The sequence below is a fragment of the Sapajus apella genome, unplaced genomic scaffold, assembly GCF_009761245.1.
Source record: "Sapajus apella isolate SASKATOON/1434 unplaced genomic scaffold, GSC_monkey_1.0 scaffold51, whole genome shotgun sequence".
NCBI lineage: Eukaryota > Metazoa > Chordata > Mammalia > Primates > Cebidae > Sapajus > Sapajus apella.
The window spans coordinates 15,945,268-15,962,086 of record NW_022436991.1 but is presented as its reverse complement, the minus strand read 5'-3'; the positions used below and the strand labels follow the sequence as shown (position 1 = coordinate 15,962,086).

Below are 16,819 nucleotides of genomic sequence, written 5' to 3'. Positions count from 1 at the left end.
TTCTACCCACTGTTGTAATTCTAACTTCTGGGATCACCAATCAATTTCCTCTTTCTTCCTGGAGCACTTGGGAACACTGAGGACAGCCATCATGTGCCTCTCCTTCCCCTCCAATCTCTCTTCAGTGTGCAACATCTCTCATTCCTTTAGGTGCTCTTCTGGACTCTGAATTATGGTAAGGTACTTGCCAGGGCACATGTACTCCAAAAGGCATGACTCATAATATCCCCAAACTGCAAACATCCCAAAGTCCACCAACAGAAAATGGACAAATTGTGATATATCCATATGACTGAATACTACACAGCAATAAAAACTACACCTACTCCAAATATTGACGAATCTCACAACGTCAAGAAATCAACATGAAAAGAATATATGATTCCATTTATATAAAGTTCAAATGCAGACAAAATTAAACAACATTGCTAGAAGTCAGAATGGTGGTTACCTGTGGGAAGAAAGGAAGCAGCAATGATTGGGAGTATAAAGGAGGCTTTGAAGTGTTGGCCATGTTCTAATTTCTTTACTGAATGTGGCTATTCACATTTGCTTTGCATTAATTTAAAGAACTGTATAATTGTCTTGGGTATTTTCCTATATGTATGATATAAATGTTATTATGAGGCCCAAGATAAAAGATATGAAAATCCATTTTAATCATTCAAATCACCATGTGCAGAATGGTTGTTGCTGTTACCCACCTCTTTCATTCCTCTCTCAGCTCTGGAACCAAAGTGTCTGGGTTCAGTCTCAGCTCTACTATTTACTAGCTGAGCACCTTGTGCAAATCTGTGTCTGTTTCCTCAAGTATAAAATGAGAACACTGTCATTTTAGAACACTTCCTCCATTTTCACTGATAGTAGGTACCTATCATATGTGATATATTCATAAGGTGGATATGACAGTACAGATACCTACTATCTAAGTGACTGAAAACTGGAGAAAGAAATATAAATTGCTTAGAACACAGCCTGGAATATAGTAAGTAATAAATAGTAGCAGCTGCTACTACTCTTGGCCTCAGAGTCTCTGTGAATGTACAAGGGAGAAGCTGGGGTCTTTCCAAGATGGGAAACTTCCAGAAGAAAACTAAAATTATTTCCTTCTCTTGGAGCTCTTGGATGAGGTGGATGCTGGCTTCTGCTATCAGTCAGATGTCCAGTCTGGCTCTCACCAAGGGCCCAAGGAAAAGCAGGGGGAGAACAATTAGACAGGAACATTTCACCACTAAAAAGGCTTTTATTACAAAACGAACTCTAATAAAACCAGATCTGGTCTTCAACCCCCACTCCCGCCGCCCTTTGCTGGGTAGAGGCCCTAGGGTGGGCTGGGGTAGGGGAGATGGGGGTGGTGGACCTTGAAAGAACCGAGCAGGCTGCCTTTCTCTCATCAGTCTCAGCCGCTGCCCTCCTTTTATAAAGGGCTAGAAGAGCTCTTCCAAAGCCCCTTGAGAGAGTCCCCATCCTTCCAACCAGGACCACTGCTGTCACAGGACCTTAGCAATGCCGCATTGCAGGATCCAGGTGGTCTTGGCTGGCTCTCAGCAGAGGCCACCCAGGGTCACTCAGCCTGAGCGATGGCGTAGGAGAGCAACCACAGCAGCAGGGGGCCCAGAACAAGGACAGCACACCAGACAGCAAAGCTGGCCAGGATGAGTTTCCGGGCCCGGGCCCCCCAGCGCACTGCCTCCTCGGACCGGCCTGCCTTATGCCGCTCTTCCGCCTGTGGGGGCAGGTTCTTGGTTAGGTTCTCCTGCTGTTTCTGCCCCAATGTGCCCATTTCCCCACTCCACTCCTCCTTCTCTGTCACAGATCAAAACCTCACATCCAAACCCTCTACCTCCCTTTCCAGTTTCTGATTTTCACCTCTGATCTGCAAAATATGGTACCCATCTCTGGGCCCTGCCTACTTCTCAGGGTGGCCACAGTTACCTCACAAGATCACACACGGGAAAGTACTTTCCAATTCTTTTATTCCCATTCTTTCCAACCATCCCAGATTGATTCAAAATTTGTAACTACTGGCAAGAAACAGTGAGCCTGGAGTATTTCACTCATGCCCAAACACTACCTCATTCTCATAGTCCATTGGGCCTCATCTTTTTCATCATGTTTTTTTTGAGACGGACTTTCACTCTTGTTGCCCAGGCTGTAGTGCAATGGTGCGCTCTCACTGTAACCTCCGCCTCCCAGGTTCAAGCAATTCTCCTGCCTCAGCCTCCTGAGTGGCTGGGATTACAGGCGCGTGCCACCATGCCGGGTTAATTTTGTATTTTTAGTAGAGATGTGGTTTTACCATGTTGGCCAAGCTGGTCTCGAACTCCTGACCTCAAGTGATCTGCCCACCTCAGCCTTCCAAAGGGCTGGGATTACAGGCATGAACCACAGCACCCAGCCTCTCTGTCATCATTAAGTACTCTTTTTAGTATTTTGCCCTAATGGAACCCCGAAGTTCTTACAGTAAGTTTCTGTTAAAATGTCTAGGATTGAGAAAATTCCAGGATGAAGTTTAAGTTAGCCTGTGTAGTCTTTCCAAAAGGACATGGTGCTGTTTTTAATAGGCTTTTTGAAATGGTGAAGCCCTATCAAAAACCCAATAGTGTCTTCCAGACTCCTAGAGATTGTGCTCATCACCATTCAGCTGCCTCCAGCCTTGTACCCTCGAAGTCACCTTCCATGTAGGCCCTGAGAGTGGATCTTTCTAAAACTCATATCTGACCAAGTCACTTTCCCCTGGAGGAACCATTCAATGGTTCCCCAGTACTTTTAAGACAAAGTCAAAACTCTTAAACATAGAATTGGAGGCCCTTGGGAATCTGGGTCCTCTGGCTTCATCTCTCAGTATTCCTCACTGGTACAGTTGTGCTCCATAGGCCTTTGTACACACTACTCCCTTGACCCAGAATGCCCTTCCACCCTTATTCACTCACCCTTTAAGGCTAACTCCTGTCACCTCTCCTAGGATGCCTTTCTAGTCACCCACTCTACCACATACACGTATATAATCACTCACACACACACACACACACACACACACACATATATATAATCTCCAACCTCCCTGGCTCCCAGAGTGTCCTGTGCTTCTTGTATTACAGTACTGATAAACTGCATTCTATTAATTAGCCATTTTCACTGCCATCTCTTTCATTAGACTATGGGTCCTCTGACAACAAGGAACACTGTCTTATTCTTATTTCTGGCACCAGGCCCAGAACCGAGCATTGATAGGTATTCAGTAATCGTTTGGTCAATGTAGACAGATCAAATACATGAACCCATTGCCTTATACCCATCCCCCTGTTCCCATGGGAATTGCACTCCTCACCTTGATGGCAAACACCAGAGCCATGACTCCCAGGCAAGAGCAGCCACAGATAATGCTAGCAGCTGCCAAGCAGCGGAGGCGGAGCCAGCAGCAGCGGATGGGGGATGGAGAATGAGCAGCTTCCGTGTTGCTCATCAAGATCTCCACTGCCTTCTCCTCGTCCTCCATCACCTGTGGGCGATAGTCAAGGTACTTGTGAGCCCAACAACTGAGCCCTTGGCCTTGCTTGCTCAGACTCCACCCCTCAGAGCACTCTGTTCTCATGGCCAAGCCTAGCAGTCAGGAAAGCTACCTCACTGGGGAATTCCTCTAGTGACTCACAGAACAGGACAGGAAATGTGTGGCTGGAATCCTTTTACATGAGCTTGAGGTTCTGAGTGTTTGAAAGCAAGCCAGTGTGGACATGGCATTATCTGTATTATTTGGTGTTTTGACAAGTGGGAAGAAGCCAAATGACAGGCAGACACCGAGAAGCAGGAGAAATACAGACTCTTGAAAGCTGCTATGAATTTGTTATTTTAATCTGTATTTCAAAGGGCCCTAAATTCCTTAGAGGCTGCCCCCTGAATATTACAGATATCAGAGAACAGGACCTAGGTACTGCACCCCACTTCAAGCAAAGCGGCCATTTTACATGAAAACAGTTATAGGAATGGAGAAAAGTAAGGATAATGTACCCAAGTAAGCCCTTTTTTACCACTGAAGCCAAACACCAGAAAGACCTTCCCTAAGTCAGGGCTTCCTCTGCTATGCTGCCTCCCTGCCACCTCCTCTTCATTTTAACCCAGGCCACACAACACAATTATTCTAGCACACTGAGTCCAAATGACCTCATTACCACACAGAAACCTGCATGATGCCCTACTTAATCATTTATTGTCTCCCTACTTCTCACGTCCTCTAGCCCTGGCATCAAACCACCTTTCTACCCTTATCTCCAACCACTCCCCTATAACCCAGACAAAATGAACACCTGTGGCTTCCCGAACACAAGTAACAAAGGATAGGAAGGAAGGGTGAAAGAGGTGAGACAAGCAAAGAGCAAAGAATGATGTGTGCCAAAAAGCTGCAGGGAAGTAGACATGAAGAAATAACTCAGATGAGGTAAACACAGAGCCAATAGGAGGACATAAGGAGGGCCCAGGGAGTGAAGAGAATGTAAAAATGAACAGGGATCTTACCTGGCTATAGGCCTTGAGGGACTCTGAGTTTCGGCTCCCGCCTCAGCTTTGGTTTGGCTTGGGTGGTGATGGAGCTGACTCAGGGCTCCAAGCCAAGTCCAGGGGTGGGGTTGGGTGGCCAGCCACCACCTGAAGAAGCCAGGGAGCTGGGAAGGGGTGTGGCTGACTAAAACCAGTTTGGCTAGATGAAAAGCAGGCAAGGGCCAAGGGATGGAGCAACTGGAGCTAGGATGCCTGCCCTCTGGAAAAAGGAGTGAAAGGAAGCACCTGAGCAAGAGGGATTCAAGGGAAAAGTCTGAGGCATCAGAGAGCTCCAAGTCAAGTCCAGGAACAAAGGGAACAAAAAGGAGATGAAAAGGATGTCTGTGACTTCTAACTGACTAGAGAAAGGCACCCTACATCAGATTCGCCAATCTTTCCTCTTCGGTAGATTTCTACCTCAAATATACAATCCTGGGCTAAAGATCAGGTGCTAGGGTCTTTGCAAGAGCAAGAGAGGAGAATAACGATGCCCAAGTTCCCACCCAGCCCTCCACCAGACCAGAAAATCAGAAGCCTCCTTACGCGGATGCTCGTACAGAAACTAAGTTTATTATTTTTTCTTCTTAAAAAAAAAAAAAAAAAAAAAAAAAAAAAAAAAAAAAAAGAAAGAAAAAAAAAAAAAGAAAAAAACCTCATTGTAGAGAAGCCCCTCCCTTTTCCCCTAAGGGTGGGGGGCTGTGAAAGACAGCTGGGGAATCAAGTACAAGGGGGTGGGGACAGAGACTATCTTGCCACCCTTAACACTACCCAGCCACGTGGGGTGAAGGGGAGGGGGACTGTGATGATCCCCGTTTCCATGACAACCAGTTGCCTACCCCCTACTTTGGTGGGAAGAAAGGAGAAGGCCCCTTTGTCTCCCTGGAGGCTTTCCCCCTCAAGACTTCAAGTAGTGGTTAAACAGAGTCAGGCCTGGTCATGGAGGGAGCGGCCACAGTGGAAAGCCTAGGTGGAGGGGCAGCCCACTCACGTCTTGGCCTTGCGGCCTCTGTGACTAACAGCAGGGCCAGCCAGGGAGGGAGGGGCACTGCTGCGCAGGATGCGCTGGTCCCCTTGGTTGGTGGTCCCAACAAGCCTGCGGGGGCCAGGCCGTCGGTGTGGGGTCCCATCCCCTTCCTCCTCCTCACCTGAGGGTTCAGGCTCAGACTCCTCTACTGAACCCTCAGGGCCCAGGGGACTTGGGGGCTGTAGGCGGCCCCGCTTCGCCAGCCCAGGACCCCCACCAACTGGGGCCCCTGCTCGTTTGCGAGGCACCTTCTCAGTCTCTAGTGGGGTGACTAGAGACCCTGGACGCAGCCGGGTCGAGCGCAGTTTTGGGGCTGAGACCACAGGAGGTGTCAATTCCAGCCCGCCTGGCCCACTATCTGCTAAGTCCAGGTCATCCTGAATTACGGCCACCACCATGGACCCTCCGCTCTTCCGTCCTCGCATTCCCTCTGCTTCAAGCCGAAGGCGGGCCAGGCGGGTAAGGGGGCGGCTTCCATCCTCATCAGAAGAACTGCCCTCACTCTCCCCCTGGCCCTGGGGTTGCCGTCGCCTCCCCAATCCACAGCTTTCAAGGACAGAAGTGCTGTCACGGTCCAACACAGGGAGCTGGCTGGGCCGAGGTGACGGAGGATTCTTGGGAGGTCGGCCTCTCTTCCGTTTGGGTGGGGAGGTTGAAATGTTGACAGTGGTGACAGTGTTGGCAACAGTAGCGGAGGGACAAGCTAGCAGTGGTGGGAGTAGGGGTGGCTGTGTCCGACTTTCAGAGTTGCCATCCCCTGGAGAGGAAATGGTGCCAGGGATGGGCAAATCTCGTGCCTTAGGGGGCCGCCCTCGCCTTCTTTTCTCCACAGGTGACAGGATGGGATTGGGTCTGTGAACTGGCTGGTGTCCAAGAGGCTGGGGCCCAGGAATAAGCTGTGGTTCCAGGACAGGCTCTGCAACAATTAGGGTCCCAGCCCCAGGGACTGGGTCAGCCCCATTGGTTTTTCCCTTCGAGGTGAATGAGGGTGCCTCATCCACACCTCTCCCAGCATCTGCTGGAGACCTGTTCTTGGGAGGCCTCCCCCTCCGACGTTTCACAGCAGGTGGGGTGATGGCAAGCAGTGCTCCATCTCCATTCTCTGGGGTGCCACCACCAGTCACCCCCAGCTCAATGTGACGGCGAGCGATGAAGGGCTGCTGCTGTGGAGTGGGCAGTGAGGATGAAGGAGCAGCTTCACAGGGCCCACTAGTGGGAGGGGAGGATTCTGGCCCTGACATACTTCGGACAGACGGACTTCCCGGGCTGGCACTAGTCTCAGAGACCCCAGACACTAAGGTGCTGGCAGCTCCCCGCTGCTGCCGCCGCCGCCGCACCAGTTCCTTTTCCTCTACCACAGTTACTAGCCGTCCTGGCAGCTTTCGAAGTACTTTGGGGCCTGGTGATTGCCCTGGCCGACCAGTCCCTTGACCCCTAATTTCCACATCAGCACTGGTGCGACGCCGAGGAGGTCGGGCAGGTGAAGGACCCTCAGGAGAGGAAGTGGCTGAAGATGAGGTGGATGGAACTGCGACCTCAGCTGTTACAAGTTCCTGTGGCTTCTCTGGGCTGAAGGTTGGGGTCTGGGCCTCTACCAGCTCTTCTGAGTTCCTGTCAGCCTCCAAGGGCTCCTGAAGTGGCTCATCAGATGCTGCTGAGGGTGGGAGCTCCAAGCCATTGCTCTCACTCATACGCAGGGGCAACTCTTCACCTTCAGGCAGCAGTGTAAGGGTGGTCCCCTCAGCAGAATCTGGTGCCTCCTGCTCTTGACCGTTGGGGACGCTGCTAGCCTCCAAGGTTGGGCTGGAGGCAGAAGGGGTGAGAGAAAGGTTCTTCTCTGACACAGGCAAGATCTCCACAGCAACTGGCAACAGATCTTTAGGAGGCACAAGAGTGAGTGAGGAGGTCTCTGAACTGGCCACAGTAGCCAGTTCCAGGGACTCTGGAGATGCCAATGCCTGGGCACACAGTTCTGCCTCAGGCCTCAAGCCCAAGGGGAGGCTGGTGACTGGGGGAGAGATGGGCACAGAAGGTGGACCAATCAAGAGAGGAAAGGAAGGAGTTAAAAGAGAGGTTTGGGCTGGAGGAGGGGTATGAGCTGGTGGAGGGGTACAGGCGGGAGGAGGGGTACAGGCAGGAGAAGAACAAGGAGGAATCTGTGAAGGAGGAGGGGGAGGAGAAGGCAAGATATGGACAGGAAGAATGGTTATTGGATTTGGGGCTGAAATGGGTAATGGGACAGAGACTGGGACAGGGACAGGGGCAGGAATTGCAGCCGGAGCTGAAGCTGGAGTGGGTCGAGGCCTAGGTGCTGGCCTGGGAACTCGCTCCCTGGCAGGACTGCAGCGGGGCGGCGTGGTGGTGCTGCGAGTTTGATGGGCAGATATGACAGGAGTGTGGTTTGCCCCTTGAGTCTCAGCCCGGGCTCCACGAAGACGCTCACTAACACGAGTCCCTGGCCTCTCAGGGGCTTTGGCCTTTTTACTGCGCCGGTGGCTGCCTCCACCAGTCCCACAGGAACTCTCATCCCCAGCCCCCAATCCCTCCTCTTCCTCTTGGGGTAGGCGGAACACTTCCTCCTTGGCTTGGTCCAGGTCTTTTCGGGCAGCTTCCACTTGCTCCTACAACAACAGGGCCCACAAGTGGTCAGGAGGAGGCAAGGAGGGTAGGGAGTGAGTAGAAATTAGCAGCTCCCAGGCTGGGTGTGGTGACTCATGCCTGCAATTCCAGTACTTGGGGAAGTTGAGGCTGGTGGATCACCCAAGGTCAGGAGCTCAAGACCAGCCTGGTGTCTTGAACATGGTGAAAACCCATCTCTACTAATAATACAAAAATTAGCCAGGCTTGGTGGTGCACACCTGTAGTCCCAGCTACTCGGAAGGCTGAGGCAGGAGAACTGCTTGAATCAGGGAGGTGGAGGTTGCAGTGAGCTGAGATCACACTACTGCACTCCAGCCTGGGTAACAGAGTGAGACTTTGTCTCAAAAAAAAAAAAAAAAAAAAAAAAAAAAAAAGGAATTAACAGCTCCCCACTGCCAGACCCACCCCTGGAAATACTCACTTCTGCCTGTTTGAGCTCCTCTCGGCTCACCTCCTCCAGTGAGGCCTCCAGGAATTTCATGGCATAGCGCTCAATGGGGGTCAGCTGCAAGGAGGAGCAGTGGTGATAAACGTAGGAACCTGGTACCCAGTATCCAGGGTCCTACCACCCTTGTTTATTCCCACCAGGGAAGACAGAAGGATGGTCACAAGTCCAGGGGAAACACACAAATGCTCAGACCCAACAAGAACTAGTGGGTCCAACACTGACCTGTTCTACAAGGGCAGCAATTTCCTGCTCAGCCCGGGACATCTCCTCATCCTCAGCCCCAGGCCGGCCGGCCTCCTCTCCCTCACCAGCAGGAAACCCATCGTTCTCATTAAATTCTGCAAGCTCAGCCACCTGTTCAGCCTTGGCCTGGGTGGCTGCACGGATATCCTCCTCATCTTCTGCCCGACACAATGCCTACCAGGGTGTATAAAAGGAAAAGAAAACATGAGACTTCAAGTACTTTATATCCTGTGATTTGATTCAGGCAAAAACTTGAGACTAAGCGTACACAAACTAGGTTTGCAACAGGACTTAACAACCTCCTAGGCCTGCAGAGTTACCACAACTCAGTGGTCCACGTAGGATGGACTGGATTTTACCAGGACTCCCACTAGGGGAAAATAACTATTTTAGAGAGGACTTGCTCGACTTCCTTTAACGTCAGCTTCAGCTCTCTTTAAAAAAAAGCCATCACAGAAAGATGTGAATAAAAACGCACAATTCTTTTTTGCACTGAGATGGCTCAGGACAACATACTGACCACATCTGCTCTTTCCAGAAAGCTCACACGAAAGCCACCAAGGCTAGGAGCCTACAGTACTCAGTGGGGAAAACATCTCCATGGTGCGCTCTGCCTGGGGTTCCTAAACGCCTGTCTACAGCTGGAGAGCTTTGAAAACACACAAATGCTCAGACCCAACACCTCAAAATTACGATTCAGATTTTGAGAGCGGGCCAAGGAGTAATTTTTTTTTTTTTTTTTGCGACAGAGTCACTCTGTCGCCCAGGTTAGAGTACAGTAGCGTGATCTCAACTCACTGCAACCTCCACCTCCTGTGTTCAAGTGATTTTCCTGCCTTAGCCTTCCAAGTATAGTTGGGATTACAGGCGCCTACCAAGCCCAGCTAATTTTTGTATTGTTAGTAGAGATGGGGTTTCACTATTTTGGCCAGGCTGTTATTAAAGGAATAAATCTTTTTAAAACCTTTCTAAATGTGACTTTATTTTTTTATTTTTATTTTTTATTTTTTCTGAGACGGAGTTTCACTCATGTTACCCAGGCTGGAGTGCAATGGCGCAATCTCGGCTCACCGCAACCTCCGCCTCCTGGGTTCAGGCAATTCTCCTGCCTCAGCCTCCTGAGTAGCTGGGATTACAGGCACGCACCACCATGCCCAGCTAATTTTTTGTATTTTTGGTAGAGACGGGGTTTCACCATGTTGACCAGGATGGTCTCGATCTCTTGACCTCGTGATCCACCCGCCTCGGCCTCCCGAAGTGCTGGGATTACAGGCTTGAGCCACCGCGCCCGGCCTAAATGTGACTTTATTATGTATAAGTCTTTGAAACAGTGTTTCACATCAAATACAAATCATTTCTTATATCCACCTCACCATTTAATCTTCAAAATTACTTCCTTCTCATTAGCATTTCCATTTGAGAGAAGTATTTAGGTTGGTGCAAAAATAATTGCGGTTTTTAATTTTTTTTTTTGAGAAAGAGTTTCAATCTTGTTGCCCAGGCTGCAGTGCAATGACAAAATCTCAGCTCATTGCAACCTCTGCCTCCCACGTTCAAGCAATTCTCCTGTCTCAGCCTCCTGAGTAGCTGGGATTACAGGCATGCACCACCATGCCTAGTTAATTCTGTATTTTTAGTAGAGACAGGGTTTCCCCACGTTGGTCAGGCTGGTCTCAAACTCCCGGCCTCAGGTGATCCACCTGCCTCAGCCTCCCAAAATGCTGAGATTACAGGCATGAGCCACCACACCTGATGGACATTACTTTTAATAGAAAGCGAGGTTCGAAAGAGTGAGGTTTGTAACTTGTCTTAACAAACACAATTAAGAAGCACTACTGGAATTCAACCTAAAACTGAGGACTCCAAAATCCTGTTTTTTTTTTTCTACTAAATCATGTGAACCAGTAAGTAATGTACTGACAACTATCAAAGGCTGACTGTAATCTGGGAAGCAGAAGAAACATCTCTTTTCCCTGGAAAAGCTCAACAGATTAACAAAGAACAGGATATGCTATAAGTATTAGCTCAATTTTAGGAACTGGCCACTCTTTTTTCACCTGCTCCAGAATATGAGTCTGCTTGCTGGCCACAGTCTCTTCCTCCTCTTCAGGGACAGAGGGCACAGATGAGCTAGAAGTTTCCTCCAAGGGCATATCAAAGAGCTCTCGGATGGTTTGCTATTGGATAGAACACAGGGAACTGTCAGAGTCAACAGAATGCTAGTCTTAGGTCTAAGCTGTAAGGCTGATGGTTCTTGGAAGTATCAGGGGTGGTGCCACTGGCTGAAGACACAGGTCTGTGAAGACCAAAGCAGTCCTTTTTGTTTTTTCTTTGACACGGAGTTTTTGCTCGTCGCCCAAGCTAGAGTGCAATGGCACCATCTCAGCTCATTGCAACCTCTGCTTCCCAGGTTCAAGCGATTTTCCTGCTTCAGCCTCCCAAGCAGTGGGGATTACAGGTGCCAACCACCACACCTGGCTAATTTTTGTATTTTTAGTAGAGACAGTTTCACCATATTGGCCAGGCTGGTGTCCAACTCCTGGCTTCAAGTGATCTGACTGCCTAGACCTCCCAAAGTGCTAAGCAGTTCTCCTTAATAAACGGGAGGAAGTCTTAAAGGCATAGCAGTTTTCTTCTGCATAGGCTAAAAGATCTTACTTAGTACCTGTTTAAAATAGGCTGTGGTGAAGTTGCCTCCCTCAATGGCCATGTCTCCCAACATTCTCTTCTGGTTTGCCTTTTTTAGGATGTTCTCCTCCACTGTTCGTTCACTGATAAGCCTAGGGAGTGATAAAGGCCATGTGTAAGCAGCCAAAAATATCAAAGAAACCCCATCGGTAACGGGGAAGTAAGGTGAAGGAAGACAAGGCAATACCTATATATGTGGACATCCCGGGTCTGGCCAATTCGGTGACAGCGGTCCTGGGCCTGAGCATCCATGGTGGGATTCCAGTCGCTGTCATAAAAAACAACAGTGTCTGCTCCTGTCAGGTTCACGCCCACACCCCCACTCCGAGTTGAAAGGATGAAGCAGAATATGCGTTTGTCTGCATTGAACCGTTCCATCAAGGCCTAGAAGGAAAGGGAAAAAAAAGTTGATATTGGGAGACATCCCCTAAAACAGGTCTAAGGCTTAGTGGCACCCTCTCTGGAAGCCCAAATCCTGGGAAAAGAAGAGAGAAGCAGAGGTGAGCCTCTAAGGGCTGCAGAAGCTTGGGTTACCTGTCTCTGCTCAACTCTAGTAGACCCATCCAGACGCAGGTAGAGATGGCCATGGTAGGTGAGAAACTGCTCCAATACATCCAGCATTCGGGTCATCTGGGTGAAGATGAGCACTCGGTGGCCCTCTGCCTTGAGCTGCCGTAATAGCACTGCCAACGTCTGCAACTTTCCTGAAGAGATATGAAGGAGTACAAGGGAGCTAGCTACAAGCTGTAAAAGGTAGAATGTTTAGCAATACAAGGCTGGGGTTGAAAGGTAATCAATCCTTTAGGCCAGGGTTTGAATTAGCCTAGCAGATCAAAAATATTTAACTATGGTGGGATATGATGGCTCACGCCTGTAATCCCCACACTGGCCAATGGAAGGCCAAGGCAGGCAGGTCACTTGAAGTCAGGAGTTCAAGACCAGCCTGGCCAATGTGATGAGATCCTGTTCCTACTAAAAATACAAAAATCAGCTGGGCGTGGTGGCAGGTGCCTATAATCCAGCTATTCAGGAGGCTGAGACATGAGAACCGCTTGAACCTGGGAGGCAGAGGTTGCAGTGAGCTGAGATCATACCACTGCCCTCCAGCCTAGACGACAAAGCAAGACCCTGTCACAAAAAAATGTATCTCTATTTAACGCCTTACACGTTCTTCCTTTAAGGGTTTCACCTCTTCCGTCTTCTCCTGCCTGGAATCTAACTTCTTTGAGTCTAACTAAAAGAGTAGGGGAATAACATCAAGGGAAAATCACAATCTCCAATGGTTACATGCAAGAGATCCTTAAGTATTACAATGGTCATACCAGCTGAAATCCTGAACAGATTCACAGATTCCATGGTTGCAGCTTACAGACCAGGATTTAAGGTCACAGATCAGAACCATAAAGTCAGATAGGCTCACTCCTGTTATCTAGTTCAACCTTCCATCAAACACAGAAATAACTCCAACATTTCTGGTAAGTCAGTTATTACCCAGGCTGGAGTGCAGTGGTGTCATCTCTGCTCATTGAAACCTCTGCCTCCCAGGCTCAAGCCATCCTCCTACCCCAGCCTCCCAAGTAGCTTGGACTATAGGCACATGCCACCATGCCCAGCTAATTTTTGTATTTTTTGTAGAGACAGGGTTTTGCCATGTTGCTCACGCTGGTCTCCAACTTGTGAACTCACCTCAGCCTCTCAGAGTGCTGGGATTAGAGACATGAGCCACCAGGGCAGACTTTATTTTTTTTTCAGACAAGGTCTCACCCTGTTGCCCAGGCTAGAGTGCAGTGGCATGATCACAGTTGACTGCAGCCTCAACCACCCGGGCTCCTGCAATCCTCCCACCTCAGCCACCTGAGTAGCTGGCACTATAGATGTAAACCACCACATCCAACTAATTTTTCAATTTTTGAAGAGACGGGGTTGTCATGTTGCCTAGGCTGGTCTTTAACTACTTGCCTTAAGTGATCTGCCCACCTCAGCCTACCCAAGTGCTGGGATACAAATATGAGCCACCACACCCTGCCTTGAACACTTTTAACCAAGACTTTCAGTTCCAAATGTAACAAAAACATTTTTTAACTAAAACATTTATTGAACAAATATGAATAAAAATGTTGATTTTCTTATATTCTAGGATATTTAAGAAATCTCAGTCTGGGCACAGTGACTCACACCTGTAATCCCAGCACTTTAGGAGGCTGAGGAGGGCAGATCACCAGGGCAAGAGTTCAAAACCAGCCTGGCCAACATGGTGAAACCCTGTCTCTACTAAAGATACTAAAAAAATTAGCCAGGCATGGTGGCATACGCCTGTAATTCCAACTACTCAGGAGGCTGAGGCAGGACAATCACTTGAACCCGGGAGGCGGAAGTTGCAGTGAACCAAGATTGCACCACTGCACTCTAGTCTGGGAAACAGGGCAAGACTGTCTCAAAAAAAGAAAATAAAGAAAAAAATAAATCTCAAAACATGTTACTATAGAAATGTCTGCGCCGGGCCCAGTGGCTCACACCTGTAATCCCAGAACTTTGGGAGGCCAAGGGGGGCGAATCACGAGGTCAAGAGATTGATACCAGGCAGGGCGCGGTGGCTCACGCCTGTAATCCCAGCACTTTGGGAGGCCGAGGTGGGTGGATCACGAGGTCAAGAGATCGAGACCATCCTGGTCAACATGGTGAAACCCCGTCTCTACTAAAAATACAAAAAATTAGCTGGGCATGGTGGTGCATGCCTGCAATCCCAGGAGGCTGAGGCAGGAGAATTGCCTGAACCCAGGAGGCGGAGGTTGCGGTGAGCCGAGATTGCGCCATTGCACTCCAGCCTGGGTAACAAGAGCGAAACTCTGTCTCAAAAAAAAAAAAAAAAAAAAGAGATTGATACCAGCCTGGCCAACATGATGAAATCTCGTCTCTACTAAAAATACAAAAATTAGCTGGGTGTGGTGGCATGCACCTATAGTCCCAGCTACTCGGGAGGCAAAGGCAGGAGAATCGCTTGACCCTGGGAGGCAGAGCAGAGATTGCAATAAGCTGAGATTGTACCACTGCACTCCAGCCTGGTGTTAGAATGAGATTCCGTTTCAAAAAAAAAAAAAAAATGTCTATGCAGGGTTGTGGCGGAAACTAGTCACTCATCCAATAGCCATTCTTGGGTAACAGGACCTGATTAACTGGACAGCCGGCATAGAGTCCTTACTGCCAGGTGAAGCAGGCCCCAACCCAACCCCAGAAAACAAATCAAGATTGATCTAAATAAGTCCGATGTCTTCTTTGCTATTCCCCTTTGTCAGTGATTGTTCTAGGTACGGGCATACAGCCCACTTTGAGCCAATCAGTTTTGTGGCAAAGTCAGCTGGGAGGTCTTTTGTTCCCAGAAAACTTTGTCAGAGTGTTTTGTCTCACTCAACCCATTGTTTCTTCTTCAGAAAACTGGTGTATACCCTGGCGTTATGGCAGCCATCCTAACATCATGAAGAAATGAAAGCATGAGAGAAGATAAAAAGATAGTAGCTACACAACACTATTCTCAGATTTGCTCATTAAGTAAACAATACACGCTCTTGTAATTTAAGCGACTGTTATTTTGTTTTCTGTTATCGCCAAGTAATTCTAGCCAACGCAAAAAGGTCCTTGTCTTTTCCAAGACCAAAACTTACTATTTACTTACTGTGCAGCCTTGTGCCACCAGACCTCTTTTCCCATAGATCTAAATAAAAACTCTATACTGCACTGTCTTACCTGCTGTTGTATCCCAAATAATTTTAGCAAAATGTAACATATGTTCACAAAATGATTACTGAATGAATGAGTTAGCAGCGCATTTTCAATTTTCATGAAAGTCAAATTCATGGCCGGGTGAGGTGGCTCATGCCTGTGAGTCCAGCACTTTGGGAAGCTGGGGCAGGAGGATGGCTTGAGGTCAGGAGTTCGAGACCAGCCTGGCCAACAGGGCGAAACCCCGTCTCGACTAAAAATACAAAAATTAGCTAGGCATGGTGGCACATGTCTGTTAATCCCAGCTACTCCAGAAGCTGAGGTGGGACAATCGCTTGAAACACAGGGGGCTGCAGTGAGCCGAGACTGCACCACTGCACTCCAGCCTGGGCCAGCCACAGAGTGAAGACTTTGTCTCATAAAAAGAAAGTCAAATTCATGAATGTCAAGAATCTAACATGAGGCCTACGTTTCTCCATCTTGCCCATAAGTATAACCTAAAAAACCATCTAAAGCTTTACAGGAATCTCTAGAGACCTTAAGTGCAGCATCACTCTGATATACCAGTCTTACCACTAAGAAAGAGAAGTCACCGGTCCTGTACTGGCCAATTAACTCACCACAATCATACTGGATGAGTCTCAAGTCGGGGAACTGGGTGCGCATGTTACACACAATACGGTGCAGAGGACGAGCCCGGGGCCAGAGCTCAGAGGCCAATTGCTCATGGAAGGCTGCCTGACGTGGGGCCAGCCAAGGAGGTGGGTGGCAGGCATGCAGGGAAGGGGGAGGTGCCTCCACAGGAGGCATGACAAAGATGAACCTGTGAAAGAAGAAGGCAGGCAGTGTAAAAGATGGGACTCTGAAATGCCCTAGAAGTTAACACCTTCACCAGCCCTAAGCACTACATCCACTCTGAAGCCCCAAGACCCACTCCCCGTTTGCACTTAGCCCTGCCAACCTCTCAATGATTTCTGACAGCTGGTCTAGTCGCTGCTGGGGAAATAGTACAGCCCGGTGGGCAGCCTCGGTATAAGTCCAAAAGGTGGGGTGGCTGGGGCCAGGAGAACGAGGGCCGATGGGGCTGGCAACAGGTTGGGGCAGGGTACAGAAATCCAGGACTTCAGCCCCATACACGGGTGCCAGGGCCCCATGAGCCTCACTAAGTTGGAAAATCCGTTCCAGGCGTTCAGACCGCTGCCGCTTCCGCTTTTCCTCCAGGGAGTCCTGGGGATGAGAGAAAAACAGATAAAGCAATCAGTGCCCTCATAATCCACATCAAAGCCCGACAGTTCCCAGACACAAATAAATATATAGAAACCATGAGATCCAAAAATACACTGTACTTTTAGTAGTTTTCCAAATTATCAATGAGAACTATTCCTTTCACAATGTTAAATAACTTCTCTGCAAGAGAAAACTGATCTTTCCTTGCATTCTATCAGAGCAGAACGACTGAATACTCAAAATTAAGATCTACAATTCCAACTGATTTATAGAATGGACAATTTGTGGGCATTTCCTAT

General features: G+C 48.8%; 2 protein-coding genes across 6 annotated transcripts in view; both read right to left on the bottom strand.

The window, feature by feature from the left end:
* Positions 1-362: 362 nt before the first annotated feature.
* On the bottom strand, positions 363-5,139 carry TMEM265 (transmembrane protein 265). Its single transcript, XM_032243234.1, has 3 exons — positions 4,513-5,139; positions 3,332-3,502; positions 363-1,726 (listed from the first exon to the last, which is right to left on the bottom strand). Exons 2-3 carry the CDS (start codon positions 3,497-3,499, stop codon positions 1,565-1,567), a joined length of 330 nt encoding a protein of 109 aa, XP_032099125.1. The 5' UTR covers positions 3,500-3,502; positions 4,513-5,139; the 3' UTR covers positions 363-1,564.
* A 3-nt stretch (positions 5,140-5,142) lies between these two features.
* The window catches only part of SRCAP (Snf2 related CREBBP activator protein), a 44,120-nt gene continuing 32,443 nt past the window's right edge, over positions 5,143-16,819 (bottom strand). For 3 of the 5 annotated variants that reach the window (XM_032243230.1, XM_032243233.1, XM_032243232.1), the window contains exons 26-34: positions 16,255-16,520; positions 15,914-16,116; positions 12,111-12,280; positions 11,764-11,960; positions 11,554-11,668; positions 10,946-11,065; positions 8,868-9,062; positions 8,619-8,702; positions 5,518-8,178 (exon numbers count right to left, since the gene is read on the bottom strand). In XM_032243230.1, the coding sequence (XP_032099121.1) occupies positions 5,518-8,178; positions 8,619-8,702; positions 8,868-9,062; positions 10,946-11,065; positions 11,554-11,668; positions 11,764-11,960; positions 12,111-12,280; positions 15,914-16,116; positions 16,255-16,520 (4,011 nt within the window). Of the gene's footprint in view, positions 8,179-8,618; positions 8,703-8,867; positions 9,063-10,945; positions 11,066-11,553; positions 11,669-11,763; positions 11,961-12,110; positions 12,281-15,913; positions 16,117-16,254; positions 16,521-16,819 lie in introns of all 5 variants that reach the window. The other 2 variants (XM_032243228.1, XM_032243229.1) reach the window with 1 other exon arrangement.

Coding starts and splice junctions, on each gene's coding strand:
- TMEM265 (XM_032243234.1), bottom strand. CDS start 3,499: ATGGAGGACGAGGAGAAGGCAGTGGAGATCTTGATGAGCAACACGGAA. Junction 1,727..3,331: donor CTCTGGTGTTTGCCATCAAG/GTGAGGAGTGCA, acceptor CTGCCCCCACAG/GCGGAAGAGCGGCATAAGGC.